Consider the following 22,028-nt stretch of genomic DNA (forward strand, 5'->3'; position numbering starts at 1 on the left):
AGTTAAATATTTATAAGCACCCAACCACATTTCATAAATCACAAACTATTATTATTTTATTTCTGAAGCTTCCTGGCACAGCGTGAGGACTGAGCCACTGAAAGTCAGGGGAAAAAAATATTCCTTTAGGAGCATGAATCAGACACAAAACCGGAGCAATCCAAGAGAACAGGCCTCCAAAGAACATTCCATATGGCTTTCCCAGGAATCGCAATAGCTCGGCGCGGATTAAGTCATGACCAACAGGCAAATTTCGGCCACATGCATTCCTAACCCTCGCCCATGAGCGACACAAGGCAGGTGTTTCATTATAATGAGGAATAAGAATCCAGTGAAAGTAGAGTGGTCCCTACCTGTCAATTATCACTGGATCTGAGGGAGTCTCATTTCGGTTGCCACAGCTTTTCTTGTCACAACAGCGGCTATGGAGCAAAAGCGAAAGGATTTAGTACAACCATTACAACGTAAAATCATCATTTAGACAGACAGAAGGTTCAAATTGCTGGGTTGCAAATGCTAGAATTACCACAAAGCCATACCTGGCAATCAATGGATCCCTGGGACAGAAAATTCTATTTGGGTCACCTATGGGTTAATGGCCAGGCTTAACCTCTCCCTGCACAAAGGAGGAGAGAAAGGGACTGACTCTCTGGGAGCCAGGACCGACAGCCCTAAGATGGGGTCTCCCCATCACTGCCCGCAGTATTGGGAGGGCTCACTGTGAAATGCATTATTATTACATCTACCCAATGAGAATATTCAGGGTTGTGGGTGGCTCAAACGTTCTTCCCTCAAGATCACACTAATTGTGTGGAACGCGTCAATAATGAGGTATGAGTGATTTCCCCCCCTCCAGTCATTTTGTATTAAATGGATTCCTTTCCTCCTCCTCTCTCTTTTATGGGAGACATTTTCTTCAACCACATGCTTTCTAAAATCCTAAAGCTGCCAGTGCTTGCTTTTGAACCATCTTCATGAGAATAAAAGTATGACACAATAATTAAGACAAACCAAGAAACGGGATAAAAGAAAGTGGAGACCAGCATGCCCTCTTGTGCTTTTGTGTCCTGCACTGGTCACCACTTAAGTTTTCTGGAAGCACTGGGGACAGTTGATCGAAAGGCTAGCACAGCCCAGAGAGTGGGCGCTCTTTATTAGATCAGAAAAAGCAGCCATGGGCAAAAAACGCACCCATACCCAAGTCCCACCCCAGCTGTGACCTTAAGATGCTTCTAAAGGGTAAAAAATTATTGTTTTTGAAAGTTACCTATGATCAATGGAAACCTATGCACCTGAGACTTGTTTGCAAATAAAACATTGTCTGTCCACAGGGGCACACTATAAAAGCAAATATTTGATCAGTCAAGGAGGTGAGGAAGTTAACCAAGGGTTATACATTACCGTGCACAAATAATATGCACTTTGCTCCCACTTTCTTACACAGGCACACATGCATGATCTCTCTCTCTCTCTCTCTCTCTCTCTCTCTCTCTCTCTCTCTCTCTCTCCCCCCCTCTCACACACACACACACACACACACACACACACACACACACTCGACTTAGTGAATCACAGAGCCTAAATTTAGAGCTGCCAGAGAGAATCAAACATTGAACTTCACTTTCAGGACCAAGAGATATACTTCTGCATAGGGAGTCTTTCACCAAAGTTGGGACGTCTCTTTCCTTGCTGTAACTATATCCCTGAGAAGAGAGTCAGCTTCCAAATTTGGTGCTAATTCTGTGTCTCCCATATGTTCAGAAAGCAATACTAAGAATTGTATTTCCTTTGTCAAAGCCCCAGCTAAAAACCACTCCACCCCCTATAGTTTTTGCCTGTCTGATTCTGAGGGAACTATTCCCTCCAGGCCATGAGCTCTGCAGTACTAGTGCTCCGGGGATAGAAGGCCCAACGTGTCCCAATGTATAAGACACGTGAGGAACAGGAATGAGAAGTACAGTCGTTGGGATGAATGCAAAAAAAAAATAAGTTAAAACCTCAACTCCAACCTCCCTAAACTCTGAGCCTCTATGTCAGCGGTTCTCAACCTGTGGGTCACGACCCCTTTGGGGGTCGAACAACCCTTTCACGGGGGTCGCCTAAGACCACCCTGCATATCAGGTATTTACATTATGATTCATAACAGTAGCAACATTACAGTTATGAAGTAGCAATGAAAATAATTTTATGGTTGGGTTCAACATGAGGAACTGTATTTAAAGGGCCAGAAGGTTGAGAACCACTGCTCTATGCCTACATTTCAAGGGCAGAAGAGCACAGTGGTTAAAAACACTGGCTCTGGAATCAGACAGAACTACCTGTGTCGCCTTGAGCAAGGTGCTACCCCTCACAGCTCATAGTTCCCTCATTTGTAAAAGGGAACAATGGTTGTACCCACCCCTAAGTGAGGAGGCGCAGAGTCAATGCAGTGAGGGTGTAAAGCCGGGCTCCGTGACTGGACATAGTAAGCGCTCAGCACCATGGTCACCCCCAGCTCCTGCCTCCTCCTCAGAGGCAGCAGCCCATCTACAGAGCCCACAGCCCCCTTTATCCATGGAGAAAACCAGTGAATGAGATGGTCTATTTCTCCTTTTATTTTTTCCTTTCTTTTTCAAAACAGTGAGTGGGCAATGCAAGTCCCCAGTGGCCATGCCCTCCCCAAGACTAAATGTCCTCTTCCTCCCCCCTGCCCCCCAGACTCCTCCAATTTGCATGATGATAATTGTGGAGTAGAATCTACATCTCAAGCTTACCTGATTCTCTCCCTCCCCACTGCCACCGCCCTGGTCCAATCACTTTCATTTGTCCTTGGATTCCTCCAGTGGCCTACTCTTGCTGCCTACTCTTCACTCCCTGCAACAGCCTGAGTGATCTTTTCAAAATGTCAATGGGACTGTGTCACTTCACTGCCCAGGACCTTTTCATGCCTTCCCACAACACTTAGAATAAATCTATGGCATGACAGGATGCCAGACCACCTCCCAATCTCCTGTCACTCTTCTCCAACTTGCCAAGCTGCAGTCTCACTGGCCAATTTCAATCTCTCTGATAGGCACACTCAGCCTGATCCCAGGCCCAGGCCAGGCTTCTCACCTGCTCTGCTCCTCCTTCTACCCCTCCCTAGTTAGGCAGCCCCGTGTCCCCCTTCAGACTTCAGCCTCTAGGCTCTTTCCTCTGAGAGGTTGGCCCTGACATCTGCCCTTAATCAAAGTTAGGTTTGTCCTGTTTTTCCTTTCAGGGCACTTAACACAATGAAAACTTGCATATATGTGTGTGTGTGTGTGTGTGTGTGTGTGTGTGTGTGTGTGTGTGTGTGTTTTGTTGCTATCTTTCTTCTTCCACACTCCTCCCTCATTAACCCATATTCTTCATAAAGGAAAAAACTGTCAATTTTAGTTGCCTAAGGAGCAGCATGAAACCTAGAATAGAACAGAGAAGCTCAAATATTGGATTGATTGATTAACTTCATGAATGAGTATAATGTATGGTGGTGAGGGAATATAATCCACGAAAGCAGAAAGGTGACAGATAAAGAGAGCCAAGCTGACCCTCTGGGCAGGCACTCCAGATGGAAGGAGGGGTCACTATCACTGCACTCCATACACCAAAACCACCTCCCCCAAGCGAGGGCCACACCAGGCCAGAGATATGTCCTTTGACTTAATCTGTTCCAAATAAAAATGACTTAGAGAGAAGCCAGAGGAATTGAAGAATAGCATAAATAAGAACCATCCCCTCTATGCTGTGCCCCAAGGGACCCAGAGTAGCAGGCAGATTTGAAGAACAGGAGTGCAGAAGGAGGGACAGAATAAGACTAAAATGGGGGAATGAAGGAAGAGAAAACAGAATCAAGGGGCTGCTGGAAGTCACTTATCACTTATAAAAAACTTTAGGCAAAGGATGAAAAATATTCCAACAGGTTCGTCTCCCAGGCCATGTCACTGCATCATATAATTTTCCCAAAATGAGACACTTGGGCTCTACTCTGCACCTGGGGTGATGAAAAAATAATGTCTATGGTATGAGCCCCCTTTAAATAAATATATATATATATATATATATATATATATATATGTATATATGGTGTACATATATAGTATATATATGTACATGTATATATGGAGTTCTGTGCAGCATTAAAAATGAATGAAGGTGGGTTTTATAAATTATCATGAAAAGAAGTCAACATTATATTGTGAACTGAGAAAAACAAGTTTCAAAATAGTATGTATGGTATGGTCCAATTTCTGAGAGAAAAATGTGAGGGGGGGGGGGGAATGTCACAAGCATGGTCCACGCCCTCATGTCACTCAAATCTCTGCACAAAGTCACTGCCTTAGAAAGGCTTCCCTGACCACCCAGAGCTCTCTAGTCCCTTATTCTGCACTTTCCTTCCTCGCACTCCCCACATTATATTTCATATTGATTTGTCTTCTTCGTTATTGTCTGACACTCACACTTGAATATAAACCCCATGAGGACAGGACCTTAGATGTTTTTATTCACCTTTATATCCCCAGCAACCAGAACAGAGCCTAGTGCACTCTGGGCCCTCGGAAAATATTTAATAAATGAATAGATACCTCAAAGCTGTAACCTATAACAAGGGAAATAGGAATGGGGAATAATGGAGGGCGTTTATTTTATTTAAATACATTTTCAGTCTTCTGCTTTGTATTGCATCATTACTTTCCTACTGAAAAATGAAAAATCAACTGTCAGTGGGAGCAGGAAGGTCTTCCCTTAGACTGAACTGACACTGACCCCCCTGTAGCTCCCTAATTCTGACTGGAGCACCAAGCAAAGACCTGTCCTTCTTCCCATGACTGTTCCCTGCCCTCGAGAGTCCTCTGTGCTCTGAGCTGAACCTCCCCTAGTTTCTTCCATGGAACTCAGAAGAACCCAGAAAGGTGGGCACCAGCCTCCACCATACACAATACAGGCACCAACCAAGGGCGGCTGAAAAGAGCACAGATTCCCTTATGTGTAAGGCAGAAGAGGACTCAGAATGAAACAATATAGTACGTTGGGGCAACAAACTCAAAAGCATTTCAGAGGAAAAGTTACCGTGGTAGTGAAAGAACTCACAGTAATGATTATACCCTCATTACTGTGTGATGGATGGGTCTTCATCTAGTCAAAAAGGTGTTTCTCCGGCTCCTACTTGTGTGGCAGGCACTGTGCCAGACTCAGACCTGGTATTGGCTCCCTAACGCAGACATCTATCGTGTGGGAGGGCTTGGAGTTGCCTAATTTGTTTTGTCACAGGGCAGGACTCCCACTATTTCACATCCCTTCTCAACCTGCGACCAACTGGCAGGAGAGCAATGTGGCCTGTCACAGGAGTGGGTACCCGGCACCTGATGCCATAAGTACACTGTGGGCTCAAAACAGCAGCCCTTTCCCCAGCAGGCTCGTGCATCTCCTGGACAATTCTGCACACCCAGGGAAGGCAAACTTATGAGTCTCTTCCATAGCAGCCTGACACAGGTGGTGTATCTCCAGTGAGCTGACACACAGCTCCATAAATCACAGCAAGAAATGGCTAGATGTCTCCTAGTCGTGGGACCTGCAGATCCTCATCTTAGGAACATGCAGTTTTTCCGATAAGTAGAGGCTCTCGCTACTAGAGAAAAACACCATATCAATCTCTAAGCTTTGCAATAAAAAGTAAAATATCTTGCCTATTTAGCCAAAGTGGCTGGAGAAGGAGATATAAGAATTACCCGTAGAGTCTGATTAATGGTTGTAAGGATAAGTTTATTCTTTCCCTCAGTTTACATACATTGTCAAGCTTTCCCATTCTCTTAACAAAAAAAAAGACTTGCTCCATCTTGTTTCTTGAGTCAGTTTCTTTGCTGCCCAACTCTCTCCTTGCCAGAGTCTCCATAAGTTCTTGCCACCTTAACCCCATAAAAACTGGCTTGGTTCACCAGTGACCTTTTTGCTGTTTTTCTCCATCTTCATATCCATGTGGAGCCTCCCTAGCACTTACATGGATGGCCCACGTCTTTGAAACACCCTCCTTTTATTTTTAAGCTCTGCATGCTCAAGGTTCTTTTCCCTAATTCTTGAGCACACCCTCCCTCCTGCTAATGTGTGATTATTCCCCAAGAATGTATCCAAGGACCCTTCTCTCTCTTTTCTCCCACCCTTGTCAACCCCTTATAAGCCCATAGCTTCAACTCTCACCTTTGGGAAGAGACTTCTGAAGTGGGTTGTCTTTCACCCCGACTCTCTTCCCAGCTCCAGGCCACAGGACCACCCACCTTTAGACCTCTCCAAAGAGAAATCCTACCTGGACCCCAACAAATGGGTCCAAACGCTTCTTCATGCATCCTCTAACATCCTTGTCCTATCTCACCCTCCTCCCCATTTCTGAGGCTACTATCTGCCTACAAGTATGTCCTGTCTTCTCTGAATAGCCACAATCTTTTGTCTCAGCTCTGATCACAGTCAACTCTTTCTACAGGGCAGTCTGGTTCTCTGCCCACAAGTCTCATCTAATCTGTCAGCTCTCTTACTACAGGACTCAGTCCTTTGGGCTCAGCATTCCACAGTGCTTTGCAAATAGTAGGGGCTAAAAGAATGAATGAAAACATCCTTAACCACCACACCGAGAATGAACAAAGCACATTATGAAATAAGAGTGGGGAAGAATGGAGGATATGTGTGTGTGTGTGTGTGGAGGGACCACACACATATATATCCTATATAATAAAAATCTAATATGCTAAGTGTCCGGTCATCCAGTTGTCCGTTCAACCAATCAAAGTATAATATGCTAATGATATGCTAAGACCACTCAACCACTCGTTATGACATGCACTGACCACCAGGGAAGACAGTCAACCAGTCGCTATGACATGCACTGACCACCAGGGGGAAAGCTCCAACCAGTAGGTGAGCTTGCTGCTGGGGTCTGGCCAATCAGGCCTGAGCAAGATGGACCAGGCACGCCCCGGAGCCCTCCCGTGGTCCCTCCACAGCTACCCAACCTCCTGCCTCCCTCCCGGGCCCCAACTGTACACAGGTGGTGTCCATCGGCCTGGCCTGAGCCCTCTCGCAATCCGGGACCCCTCGGGGGATGTCGGAGAGCCGGCTGGGGCCCAATCCGCAGGCCAGGCCGAGGACCCCACTGGTGCCTTTTGTGGACACTTCACTTCCTTTCAAAGTTCTCATCAATCTTTCACTCTGAACAACTATGTGCCAGATACCTAGCTAGACACTGGATATTGCTGCTATGGCTTCGACTACTACTTCTGCTTCTATTAATATTAATACTAAGACTACTGCCACTGCTATAAATACTAACAATAGACATTCAGTACTTTCTATATGGCAGGCACCAGGATAAGCATTTATAGGTTATAGCATTTAACCTTGACAACTACCTATGAGGTAATATTTTTCACCCATTTCACACATGGAACAACTGAGGCACAGAGGAAAATTGAGTAATTTCCCTGCCTTTAAGCCCTCAGTCCAGCAAGGAAGACAGGCCACGGGCCCACAGCTGTAAAGCTCTGAGTGCTTTGAGGGAGAAGCACAGGATAGGAGAGGGATGCCTACCAAGGGGATACAATTCAGGACAGGGGCTAGGGAGGCTTTCCTGAAGAAGTCACGCTGACGTGGGGATCTGAAGGGAAAATCAGAATAAACCAGCCAAAGAGAAAGGAAGAAGAGGCCTGATCAAGGGAGAGGCTGACCCTGAGAACTAAGCCATGGCCCCGCAAGAAGCCAGGCACTGATCATGGAAAAAGATCACTCGCCTCAAGAGAGCGCCCAGCCTGGGAAACCTGGAAGGAGGGAAAGCCTGCTTCAGCCTTCCTGGGAGGCTGGGAGCTGGTTCGACTACCAAGTATAGTTCCTGTTTCCATTCACATTTAAATACAGGATGTGGAGATGCACTTAAAATCAAATCTCTTATGGATTCCAACTTCTTCTTTTTTTTTTTTTAATCCTTCATGGGGCCACATTATTTTAAGGCCTTAACCACCAGGTATTAGCAAAATGTAACGATAGATTCTAATTTACCAAAAATGTAGATACTCTCCCAGAATTCCACAGGAAGAGCTCTATGCCACTACTCTATGCCACCAAGTCAAAAAGGTTTTGTCTCAAAGAGTAGCAATAATTGTAATCCAATGATGGCAAGTCCTTTAGTCAGCTCGTGCCACAGAGTTATCCTCACAACAGAACAAAATGGATTTCTTAAATTTGCAGCCACCTGAGACACAACTTCCTTCTTTTCTCTTATCTCATTTCTTTTCTTTCTTTCATTTGTTTTTTTTTTCTTTTCCCCTTTTCCACAACAAAACAGAACCATCCCAAACCCTTTCCTGTGGATATAAATTCTCTGTCTCCTTTACTATCGCTCCAAGGTACTATAAATATACAGTTTTTGTGACATAAACGCAAAGTTTTATTGTGCTGTTAGCCTTGATAGAAAGCACAGCAGAAAGTTGTTTAGAAATTAAATATCTAAAACATGCTATTTTAGAATCCAGGGCCCTCACTATTTCATGTCTGCAATGGAGAAATTTCATCTTGGGGAGAGCAAGCTGTCTTTCACACCATATGGCTAATGGTGGTGCATAGCAATTAGCCAGGCTGATTAATGGTGAACAGACTCTAATTTTATGCTTATAATTGAGCCTGCATTTGCACCCCTGGTGCAAATTCAGCACATCCCAACTTCCACTTACAACAGGCAAGAAATCAAGAGAAATAGGATGGTGTGGAAAGTGAGATTTTTTTTTTCCTAAAGCCCCCTAAAGAGCATCTGATTTGCAATTTAAAAGACGGTTAGCCACACAATAGATGACAGGTTTGTGTAATAGGGTCATGGCGGCCTGGTAAACAAACAGTACCCCTTACACATCTATAGGCAGCCAGAAAAACCGTAATCTGTAACATTAACAGGATGGCATTTTGAATATGGCTTTCCCTCTCAGCCATGCAGTACAAACATCATCATTTGCCTTCAGTGGCTTGAGAATTTTATTTTTGCTATTTTTATGTTTCTGAAAAATAGGAAGAACACCAGCAGTAAAGCACAGCAACCAGCATAATAAAATACTTTGGACCAATGAATTTTAAGAACAAGAAAAATATAAACTGCATTAATAGAGGGTAGGCTTGTGTGTGAAAGGCATAATATATCTCTAAGTATTTCAAGAACAGAATTATTTCTAGCAGAGTCCAAACATGTGCAGATCTGAGATGCAAATCTATGATATATAGATATTAGGTGGCCTACTGGTTGAGATCCATCTTCCTGTCTGTCTCCTATTTTGCTAGAATCACAGGTAACAGAACATTGAAAATTCATTCTAATAACATGCTAATTGTGGGAAGCTAAAATACAGTCTGAAAAATAGTAATACAAAGGAGGTCATTTTCTAAGGCTTTTCAAAATGATTTTACTCATTTAATTCTGTAAAGTGCAACTCAGCTTTAATCACACAATTATTGTATGCAGTATAATGCTGATTTTTGCCTAATAATATCTTCTGAGAACTCTACGACCATATTTTTGGATTTTGCTACTGCTTTAAAGTTAGAGATAAGCAACCTGTTTTTGGAATAATTAACAAGTTTTACAAATCACTGAAGCAAAAACTTGTGACACTCCTATATATTTTATAATAATATATTAGAAGTATGTTTTTTAGAGGAAAAGAAAAAAGGAAATTTTCAGACACATACATAATTCTAGATAAAGAAGTTAATATTTGAGATTTCAGTAAGTAAACATGCTTATACATTAAGCCCTTTCTAATTTATTTCCAATAGAGCTTTAAGACTGAGTTCACTACAAGTCCATGAGCAGCAAATAAAGCCCACCCATGCTGAAGCCCTAACAGGATTGGTCAGTAATAGTCAGGGGCCAAGCCTGCTTGAGCCCCGCCTGATGGCTAACAAAGCAATTAGTAGCCTTTCTCTGATGCTTAGTGGCACCTTCATGCTTCATCCAATTACTCAGAATATACTGGGAGCCAAGTACCACTGTTACTTTATGAAGAATAAGAATCCTAAACTGCAAGTTAAAAAGTGTTCATTCTCTGGTCTGCTTTCCCACATGTGGAGGACTGGCTGAGACCAGGGAACTGAATGTGGTCCAGGGGCCTGTTTTCAAATGTAGCGTCAGTCAGATACCAGGCAAAAATAAAGACGCTCATTTGCATGTGACAGGGACTCCACTTTGCTATCCTTCCAAAAGCTCACCAGCCCTCAGAAATATTAGCTACACTGTCATAGTTACACACTGGGTAACTAAGATTAAGTGATCAGAGTCAAGGCAGGGAGGGGGGAGGAGGGGGCGGGGATGAAGGAAAATCCACGCTCAGTTTAAGGAGGAATGCTGCCTATGTATGGACGTTCTATTTTTAAGTGGAAGAATTAAAAGGGGGAACTATACCTTAAGTCTTATCAACGGAGGCTTCTGCTGACATCAATAGAACCTTACTCATTTTACTAGCAATGTGGTTGAATGCATATATTAACACTAAAAGGGTTACATTGTATTTTATTTGATTGAAAGGAAGAAGGGGAGGGTACTGCTTTGTGCCCATTAACAGTGCAGATATCAACATGGAAATGTATGTCTTACAGGATGGACTCTGATAAATAATTGAGAACCATTCTGATGCCTGACAATTTAGTACCAAATACTCAGGTTCATGGGTTCTTTTTAGCTTGTCTAATAGAAGCAAGATTAAACGCGTACCCCAAAATAAACCTGAGTTCACCTAGATTGGAGATACAAATTCATCTTCTCTTTGCTGATTAAAGGGAGAGAACAAGGTATTTCTTACCTGCACATGATCTCGTGTGTGAGCAAGACTCGGCACATTTCTGGGTTCTTGTCTTGGCCTTCATACACTATGGCCTGTAAAAAAAAAGGCAGGATTTAAGCTAAGAATGGAACCAAGGAGCAGAGAACAAACTATCATAGTTGAGTTCTTAACCACTTCCCCACTGCTGTGGGCCCAGAAGTTTTCAGGAGCTAAAGCCTCGCTGGGCTGATTGTTACAAGATACTTTGTTAAGGATCAACCCAAACTGAGTGGAAGAAGCTATGTTTCTCTCTGGCCTGTCAACCACCTCATTATGACACACATCTTTGCATCCGTGTGTGAGATGAGTGTCTGTCATCAAGACAACCACAATTCATCCTCAATTCAGAATAAAAGAAATCTAATCAATGACGAGGGGGAGCCCAGCAGTTTTAGCAGACTGAGATACTATTGATTTAAAATATAGAAAAGTACACAGATTTGTATGTATTTCCCTCCTCATTTTACTACTTCCAGCCCCAGGATGCAGTGTTCCAGAGATGAGCAGTAGAAAACAAGTAGAGGTATGATCAATGAATCCATTCACTCACTGTCTCCTCTGAGATGATTCATCAATCAGGGAAAACACTTCTTCCCACCAGCAGGCTGAAAACATGTGCTCTCCAGGGTGTACACCCACCCATACAGTAATGCTCACCAGCATATGTGTGGGCTTAAGCCACAGAGCCATCTCCCTAAACTAAGAAGAATTACATCTGACTCTCAAAATCTGGAGTCCCAAACCACCTCACCAGCCAAGATGTTTCTGTCCGTTTTTAGTAATGTGTGTACACATTTTGCTTATGATCACTAGAAAGTTTCCCTGAGAACTCAGCTTCCTGGAAGATCTACATGTTAATACCTGAGCCAAAGAAAAAATCACAGCTATTGGTAGAGCAGTGCTCTGCATTGGGATACATTTTATTTATTTGTTTGTTTGTTTATTTTAGTGGGGGGGGGTAATCTTTATTGTTGAGATTATTGCAGATGTCCCTCTTTTTCCCCCTCATTGACCCCCCTCCATCCAGTTCCCGTCCCACCCCAGGCCCTCTTATCATGTCCATAGGTAATGTATATCCTATATAATAAAAGGCTAATATGCAAATCGACTGAACAGCGGAATAACCGGTCACTATGACACACACTGACCACCAGGTGGCAGACACTCAATGCAGGAGCTGCCCCCTGGTGGTCAGTGCACTCCCACAGAGGGAGTGCTGCTCAGCCAGAAGCTGGGCTCACTGGTGCAGTACTAAGGATGTCTGACTGCCAGTTGCCAGGGAGTGGGCCTAAACCATCAGTTAGACATCCCCCCAAGGGCTCCCGGACTGCAAGAGGGCACAGGCTGGGCTGGGGGACCCCCCCCCTCCCCCGCCAGTGCACAATTTTTGTGCACTAGGCCTCTAGTATATATATATATCTTTGTTTAATCTTTTCCCGCCCCCCCACCCACCTCCCCACTGAGAATCATCAGTCTGTTCCATTTCCATGCCTCTGATTCTATTTTATTCTCCAGTTTATTTTGTTCATTAGATTTCTTATTCATTTATTTTGATTTTTAGATTCAATTGTTGATAGGTATGTATTTGTTGCCATTTTGTTGTTCATATTTTTTATCTCTTTTTCTTCTTCCTCTTCTTAAAGAATACCTTTCAGCATTTCATATAATACTGGTTTGGTGGTTATGAAATCTTTAGCTTTTTCTTGTCTGTGAAGCTCTTTATCTGACCTTCATGATAGCTTTGCTGGATAATCTTGGTTGTATGTCCTTGTTATTCATTACTTTGAATATTTCTTACCATTCCCTTCTGGCCTACACAGTTTCTGTTGAGAAATCAGCTGACAGTAGTATGGGCCTTCCCTATAGGTAACTAACTGCTTTTCTCTTGCTGCTTTTAAGATTATCTCTTTGTCGCCAAAACCGGTTTGGCTCAGTGGATAGAGCGTCAGCCTGCGGACTGAAAGGTCCCAGGTTCGATTCTGGTCAAGGGCATGTACCTGGGTTGCGGGCACATCTCCGGTAGGAGATGTGCAGGAGGCAGCTGATCGATGTTTCTCTCTCATTGATGTTTCTAACTCTCTATCTCTCTCCCTTCCTCTCTGTAAAAAAATCAATAAAATATATTTAAAAAAAGATTATCTCTTTGTCTTTAGCCCTTGGCATTTTAATTATGATATGTCTTGCTGCGGTCCTCTTTGGGTTCCTCTTCTTTGGGACTCTGTGTGCTTCCTGGACTTGTAAATCTATTTCTTTCACCAGGTAGGGGAAGTTTCCTGTCATTATTTCTTTTAATAGGTTTTCAATATCTTGCTCTCTCTCTTCTTCTGGCACCCCCATAATGCAAATGTTGGTACACTTGAAGTTTTCCCTGAGGCTCCTTATACTATCTTCATATTTTTAGATTCTTTTTTCTTTCTGCTCTTCTGGTTGAGTGCTCTTTGCTTTCTCATATTTAAAACCATTGATTTGATTCTCAGAATCCTCTACTCTACTGTTGAACCCCTGTATATTATTCCTTATTTCAGTCAGTGTATGCTTAATTTCTGACTGGTCCTATTCCATTTTTTTTGGAGGTTTCTAGAAAATTCTTGAGTACTTATACCTGTGATTTTAAAATTTTAAAATTCTTATACCTGTGATTTTGAACTCTATAACCAGTAGTTTGCTTTCTTTCCGTTCTTTCATTTGTGACATGTTTCTTTGTCTCTGCATTTTGGCTGCTTCCCTGTGTTTGTTTCTATGTGTTGGGTAGAGCTGCTATGTCTCCTTGAGTTGGTAGAGTGGCCTTGTGTAGTAGGTGTTCTATCAGTCCCAGTGGCCCAACCTCCCCAGTCACCTGAGCAGGGCACTCTTGGTGTACCCCTTTGTGGGCTGTGAGCACAGTCTGCTTGTACTTGAGACTTGGTTGCTGTTGGTGTCACTGGGAGGAATTGACCTCCAGGCCAATTGGCTGTGAGGACCAGCTGCCACTACAGTGGGAGAGCTGCTGTGCAGGAGACACCCCTATGGAGCAGGACTTGCTTTAGTGGGGCTTTGGTGCTCACTGAGTCTGCCCCTTGAGTGTGTCACTTATGGATGTGAAGAGTTGTAATCTGGTATGGTCTCGCACTGACCACTGGGTACACTGGCTCTTGGGTCTCCAAGGAGGTGCAAAGTCAGCCACTGCCTGGGGCCACCCAGCAGGAGCTACAGAGAGATCTGCAGATTCCTTCTCTTTGTATCAGGTTTGGAAGTGCCCGGATGAGGCCCAGCTATGAAGCAAGGCCTGGGAAAGGACAGGCTATTCATATGCAAAAGCCACTGCACACAGCTTGGGTGGGGTTGTAAATTGGATGAGACAGGGTCTTAGGGAATCACCAGGGAAGAGCAAACAGAAATGGCTGTCAGTCAGCCCTGCCATGGGGAGGTCCCAGCACAGGAACAATGATCCCTGCAAGCACCTCTGTCTGGGAGAAAGCCACCCCCAAGTTCCTGCCCTGATGCCAGACAATCCAGTTCCTCCTCATATGTGTCTGTGTTGCCCAAAGCCTCACCCTGGTGCTGGAGCTCAGAGGAAGCAGGACCTTGTAAGTTCAGTTCATGGAGCTGGCCTTTTAAGAGGAACAGCTGGGTCTCCAGCAGCATCTGTGTCACTGAGCCCCAATCCACACTGGTTTTTACAGCCCTAGTTCTTACTGCCCATAGGGACTTCTTTTCCAAGCTCTTGGACTCTGGGCTGGGGGTCTGGTCGGGGGCTGAGACCCCTTGCTCCTTTGGGCAGCCTCCACAGAGACGATCTCCCTCCTGATTAAAAAGCACCCCACGGGGTGCCAGGTCAGCCCATTCCATGCTTTTGCACTTCCTACCAATCTCAGTATGCTTTCTTCTTTACTTCTCTAGTTGTAGGACTTCCATTCAGCCAGCTTTCCAGCTGATCTGGATGATGGTTGCTCTGTATTTTAGTTATAATTTTGACATGGTTGTGGGAGGCAGTGAGTACAGATGTTTGCCAACACCACCATCTTCCTTTTCTCCACATTGGGATACATTTTAATTTTACACTGTATCACTGCATAATACTAAGATAACACAGCTTCAAATTGTTAATAAAATTACTTTCACACATTCACATAACCCTCAATTGCTTGGTGATAAAACTACTTAAATTAACCAGAGACTATCCTTATTTGGTACATACAGATGCTACAATAACTAACTTGTAGTTAGTTGGCTCTAATGTGCTTTGTTGATGAACCCAGGACTTTTAGAGCCTGTAAATGAGGAGGGAAACTTAAGACACTGTGGGTGGGGACCCTAGGGCAGGGGTGGGCAAACTTTTTGACTCGAGGGCCACAGTGGGTTCTTAAACTGGACCGGAGGGCCCGAACAAAAGCATGGATGGAGTGTTTGTGTGAACTAATATAAATTCAAAGTAAACATCATTACATAAAAGGGTACGGTCTTTTTTTTTTTTTTTAGTTTTATTCATTTCAAACGGGCCGGATCCGGCCCACGGGCCATAGTTTGCCCACGGCTGCCCTAGAGCATGCTCTGGTTAAGGTATCTAACTCCAATACAAAACAAAAATAGCAACAAATTTAAAAATTACAAAAGCATGTGCATAGAAAGAAAATGTTTCCCTACCACTGGCCCATTAAAATAGTTTTTTATGGTTAGCCTATCATTTTTTAAGGTTTTATTTTGACATAATTTTAGACTTACAGAAAAGTTGCAAAGATATATAGGTTCAACATACTCTTTACCCAGACTCCTCAAATATTTAAATTTTACTAAATCTGCTTTATTCTTTTCTCTCTATTCTTCCCTGAACCATTTATTAGTAAATTGCAGGCACACCCTAAATACTTCAGCATATATTTCCTTAAAACAAGGAATTATCTTACAGAACCATAGTACAATGATCTGAATCGGGAAATCAACATTGATACAATCATCTAATCTACAGACCTTAATTGAGATTCATCAACTACCCAATAATGTCCTAACAACAATAGATAGATAGATAGATAGATAGATAGATAGATAGAGATATATTCCAATACCAATCATTGCATTCAGTTGTTATGTCTCCAATATGGGAATATTTCTGAGTCTTTGCATTTCATGGCATTGACATTGTTGAAGAATACAGGCCAGTTTCGTAGAACATCCTCAATTTGGGTTTGTCAGATGTTTCCTCAGACCTAGACTAAAGTTATATAATTCAGGGCCAGAATACCACAGACATGGTGTTGAATTCTCAGTGTATCAAATCTCACTGTCAACTAGTTCCACTACTGCCAGTAAACTCTGACCATTTGGTTAAGGTGGTGCCTGTTGTCCACCAGAGATCATCAGCCAGACTTCCACGCCTTATGTAATTCACAACTATCTTCTTGGGGAAATATCTACATTATGCTAATATTCCATTATCCCTCAAATTTTCATCCTCTAGTTATGACATGCATTGATGATTTCCTGTAGTCTTAAAGGAACTTTTCAAATACCCAAGAAGTTGCTTTACTCAAAAAAAAAAAAATGCATTATGTGAACTGAAAATGTTTTGTAAACCAAAAAATTATATCTGCCTGCTTTATTTTCTGTAGTCACAGCTGGAAAACCAAAGAAACACTTTAAATAACTGATTAGATCTCATACGATGCTAAAAAATTCTAATCACTCATTTCTGTAAAATCCTATTATCACTACATTCTGTATGTGCTCTGAATATCCCTGATAACCTCTATGTCAATTTCAGTTTTTTGTCATGCTAAACTAGTAACTTGGTAAATAAATTCACAGATATTGGTGGTGCTTTCCCTATTGCAAAAAAAAATTTTTTGTTCTTTTGAGGAGGAGGGAATATCCCTTACATCAGGCCTTCTTGTTTTGATTATTTCTGGATGACATGTATTATTTTTACTGCGGCTGCCAGTTTCATTAAAATCAGTGGGCCCATGACAACATTCAGTTAAAGATATACTGCAAAAATGCACATGACACCCCAAACAGTCAATAACCCATGGACTCCCAGGAACCCCATGTTTTCATCTGTGGTGAGGGTGCATCATTTGCTGAAGTTCCAGGGTCTCTGTAATACATCTCTACCAAATGCCAAACTGCCACTTGGCCTCTGGCAACAGAGTCCAAATGGAGAATCTTTCTCCAAATCAAGCATAGAGAAATGAAAGCATGAATTTGGATTTGCTCAGAAGTTGTTAGGAACTCCGGGGAGAAATGAAGCATGAAGTTTCTGCTGTTCCCTTCCTGGGGGCCTCAACAGAACAATATTTTTCAGCACCTACATGCAGAGAAAGAAGCGCTTGCTGCTTCTGTGACATCTGAAATAAAAGCAAGTGAAACAAGGAGCCTTTTCACTGTCCCGTGAGTAGAGCTAAAACCCTTTGACTGGAGTAAACTGGAACCTCCGTGTAACAGCTAGGGAGTGGAACTCAGTCAAAGACGGATTCACCTCCAACCTCACCTAAAGCGGTTTTTGTTACTAACAAAACACACACACACACACACACACACACACACACTATTATGTAAAAGGTATGGGCCAGGAAATCAACAGTCTAATGAGATCCAACATAGAGAAACATGATAAATTCATGTTGGCGAATATCCCTAAGGCAGATTGTCAACAATAAGACAGACTTTTTAAAATGCCACCAACTTCACCCTCCAGCTTGTACACACCACTGGCAGCCGCACATTAACTCTACCATCTACAGTCAGTACACACGCCAAGACTGGTTCACAGTTTAGCAAACCCAGACTTTCAAGCCTAAAAGGAAAGGGATCCTTTAACACCAACTTCGGAAGAAGTTCCTGCTTTTCTTCCTAATTTAAATGTGTGTCTCTGTGGGGTGTGAGTAAAGCTCATTGAGGCTGGATCAGCTGGAAGATCACAGAAGCATATAAACAGCATTGACTATTTTAAGTGAAACCATTTTAATAGACAGCTGGTTTAGGGCCCAAACAATAGAACACCAAGAAGAAGGCTTATTTTCATCCTCCATAGTAAATCATGCGTCTGCTCCCTGTGAGGAAGGTAGTCTGCTGTGAGAGCGACAAAGACAACAGTGGTTTAAATAAATCAATGTGTTTACCAGGAGTAAGGATGGGAGGCCTGTCACAGTGATGGGCGGGCAGGGAAGAGAAGACATAGAAAAATATATTATTTAAATAAGTGAACGGATGGTAAAGCAAGTTGAAGTTTTAAGCAAGGAAACAAAAAATACAGTATCAAATAGGACACAATGTTTACATTAATTCTACCAATGGCAAGTAAATGCCTTAAGGTGGCAGGAATGCTTGTTCAGGAAGAAAAGTAGGAGAATAAACAGAGTTAACTTCATCGCAACTTTAAAAACCTGGAGAAATTGACAATCAAAACGACATATTGAGAGTAGATTTATTTTTCTGATAGACTAGCCTCCCTTTTTTTAATGCCCTCTTCTATTAAGCAGAAAGAAAATATGCAATTATTTTTAATACTTTATTAACTTTCATATTGAGAGGTTTGTTTTTTTCCCCAGAATAATGTTTTATAATTAACAAAAATGAAGAAAAAAATAGGAATTGTTAAACTTTCACATCCTTATGCAACAAGGCAGAAGGTTTACCAGGAGAGGATAAAATGCCATCAATTTCAAGTGCCCAATTATAAATTAACCTACAGCATCTTTGCAAAGAAATAATCAATCAATAGTGAAAATCTGCATTGGTTGCCACTGTTTTTAGAAGGCATCTTGTGAAGTGTGATTCATCCTGCTTTTCTAAAATATCACCGGGTTTTAAAAGTTAATTGAAACTTACTGTGGATAAAGACCACACAGTAAAACAAAAAAATATATGGTGAACATACACTCCAGGATCACACTTCAATAGGATGCCAAAGGAAATACAGAGAATTAAGCATGGCCTTCTTTGTTTATTTTCCTAATAGTTTTAACTCTTCGTGTTCCTTGCCAAAAGAAAGAGGGTGAGGAGAATATTTTGGCTTTGGTTCCTCGAAATCCAAAAGGGTTTCAGAAACAAAATGTTTGTATTAGTCGTTTTGGTTTACAACCAAATAATAGGAGATTTGTTGTCATTAGTTTAGAAAGACAGAGAGAGAGAGAGAGAGAGAGAGAGAGAGAGAGAGTCAGAGAGAGAGAGATAGGTTATCTATAACTAACAAAAATGTCTAATTTTCCATTTAAACCAAAGAGTAACCTTGAATATATGTTACTCTTTTTTCCCCACACAAAATAAAAGGCCAAACCTACTGTGTCACCTTAAATAATCAGTTCATTAAAAAAAAAAAAGAGTTCATGAATGTACAAAGTACCTCCTTCAACCAGAAGTGAAGTGTCCTCTAAATAGATTGTCAATAAGGCTTTGGTAGCAAATTATCAAGAATTGAAACTAATCAAAAAATAATACTAACACCTACAATATCAGCATACTGTGATATGAATCATTACATTTGACCACCAAGTTCCACTGCTTGTCATTAAAAAAAAAGAAGAAAAAAAAAAGTGCTAGCTAATGTGATCCTAGAAATTTCCAGAAGGTTGGTTAGAAATTAACCTGAGCCAAGGAAAACACTACACATCTGACATTTCATAAACAATTGTGTCAAACAGCCTTCCAACATTAATAGTGGGATAAAATAAAAAATCATTTTGCTTCAATTAGCAGCTTGGCTACTAGTGAACAAATTACAAAGATGTAATTTCAGCTCAGCAGCTAAGCGGGCCGTTTTCAGGACTGAATTAGGAAAGTTGCAAAGGAATGATATCATATTCAGTATGCTGTTCAGTTACATCACAGCCCTGAATAAAAAGAGAATGTGTACCAAAAGCAGTTAGCTTTAGAATACATCTTTTATGTCTCAAAAAAAAATAAAATCCCTTATATTATTCAAACGCCAAGATAAAAACTGAATCATTCTAACAACCCCATATTATAAAAGATATTTCACTCATATGATAACTACATTTACATCTATATTAGTGGATTCAACTGGCTTTGTCAACCCAATAGGGTGATGATGATGATAATAATAATAAAAAAAACAGCAGCTAATTTATTAAGCACTTAATGTGTGCCCATCACTATTCTAAGCACTTTACATGTATGAGTTCATATAATTCTCACAACAGAGCTCTGAGGTAGATGCTCCCCTAATTTCCATTAATTTAATTCCAAATGCTTACATATTCTAATTACTCACTAAGACCAAATTATTCTTGTTCGACAACTATATAAACAATTCACCAATATCCAAACCCTCCTTCCTGCCTCTCAGTAACGTAAGTAAAGGCATAAGAACAGTCTATCGGTGTACTCATACAAGTTCTAGAAATGCATCACTACTAATATGTTCGTTTTTTAATGCTGTTCAAACATTCACATGGAAACAGCTCTAGCGTAAATATCCCCGAACAAATGGCTGTATATTATCCAGGAGGGAGCAGTTGGACCGCCAGACTGGGGAAGTACTAGGCCATCTGGCTCCGGCAATCTCTCCAAAACCATCAGCTTTGTTTTCACCCCCAGACTCCAAACAACACATTTTCCACTGTGATGAGTTTACATTTTCCCAAACACAGGTCCTGATCATGCATAAAAATTCCAAACTTCTTCATTCCTCCATGTGCAAGGAAATTTAAATCACCTGCATTTTTTACGTTTTACCAAAGAAGAAAGAAAGCTGCTGAAATATGGCTCCTGACTATAATCTTGCCCTGTGCTCTTTTTTGTTTGTATGTTTTTCCAAAAGTATGAAAGACCCTCTCTCCTGACCTAGTGAATTCCTTTGGAACTTATTGATATACTAAAAATGTGTTTATCTACCAATGAAGAACCACGAACTGAAAGGGTTGTTAATCAAATCTACGTAGCTGTGGCAGGATATAATGAAACAATCAATAGGGAAAAATGCACTTGCATCAATAACTTAAAGTACCAGGAACATCAAAGCAAATATATAAAGATTAGTTGGGAAAAGAAATATGACAGCATTTCTGATTATTGTTCCTTGCACCTCCCACTGTGCTGGGACCTTTGAGAGTTCCCTCACCACATCACCTACCTTCAAGCCTGTACATTCAAGGATTGTGTGGCCATTATTTTCCCCTTTCCAAAAAAAAAAAAAAAAAAAGCTTTTGTTTAGGGGCAGGGAGAGTTTTGTTTTTGATAACTTTATGGACTTTGATACTCTTTCTTTGAATTATAAAGCTGTCACTTTTTTTAAAGCAAGATACTAGGAGGGAAGATAAGTTAAATGCTTTTTTTAACTATTGAAAGATAAATGACTCAGTGAAGCCATCACAGAACATAATCCAATTTCAAAAACTACATGAAAATCTGAAATGAAGCAGATTAAACCTCAGACCTCCCCACCGGGTTCACTTGAGCTTCTGCAGTAGATACTGTTTCTGGATGCAACAGCCATAAAGTTCTGAATTCTACAGGCCTTTTTGCATGCTCACTAATGGAATACCAAAAACAGCAATGACACAAAAACAACCTATTTTTAGTCCAGCTAAACTTGGTTTTGAACAACCCTTCCCAAAAAGCAAGCCTCTTATTTTCTAGTTGGTGGATGAATTTTTAAAATATCATTATATCCTCTGTGTTTTATACGAGAGGCAGAGGGATAGGGGGCTCAGGTCCTTACACATTCACTTCTAATGAAGCTTCATCTTTCTGGGAGAACCCAAAATTAAGAGTCATTATCCAAAAGAGTGTCATGAGACACTTTGAAAAGGTGTGAAATAGTGTGTGTCATACCAGCATATCTTGGTTAAGTACATTTCTGTTTGATCTCAATGATTCTAACTCCACCCAAGATCAGGGACATTCTATGAAAATGTGGAGTGCACAGCTAGTTTTGGATTCTGCTTGCCAAAGATTCCCTTTGATTTTTAACCCCATCTTGTGAGGCAAAGATATGACATCACACACATAACGCTGTATCTCAGATCTGAAAAGTGTTACAATAAACCAGTAGCTAAGGGAAGACTTGAACTGTGGCTACATATTCTCTCTGAAACTTATGATGCTATTAGAACGCATCACATCACTGAAAATATTCCCGTCTGCATTCTAAATATCAAAATCCTGAGTCTACCTAGAACAGCGGTTCTCAGCCTGTGGGTAGCGACCCCTTTGGTGGTCGAACAACCCTTTCACAGGGGTCGCCTAAGACCA

At 41.6% G+C, this 22,028-nt stretch overlaps 1 protein-coding gene across 3 annotated transcripts in view; it reads right to left on the bottom strand.

The window, feature by feature from the left end:
- The window catches only part of EBF1 (EBF transcription factor 1), a gene marked incomplete at its 5' end in the record, with an annotated part of 391,651 nt that overhangs the window by 363,032 nt on the left and 6,591 nt on the right, over positions 1–22,028 (bottom strand). For all 3 annotated transcript variants that reach the window (XM_081090864.1, XM_081090863.1, XM_081090862.1), the window contains 2 exons: positions 354–422; positions 10,821–10,894. In XM_081090864.1, the coding sequence (XP_080946990.1) occupies positions 354–422; positions 10,821–10,894 (143 nt within the window). The remainder of the gene's footprint in view (positions 1–353; positions 423–10,820; positions 10,895–22,028) is intronic.

This window comes from Myotis nattereri (assembly GCF_964212035.1).
Source record: "Myotis nattereri genome assembly, chromosome: 5".
In the NCBI taxonomy this organism is placed as follows: Eukaryota; Metazoa; Chordata; class Mammalia; order Chiroptera; family Vespertilionidae; genus Myotis; species Myotis nattereri.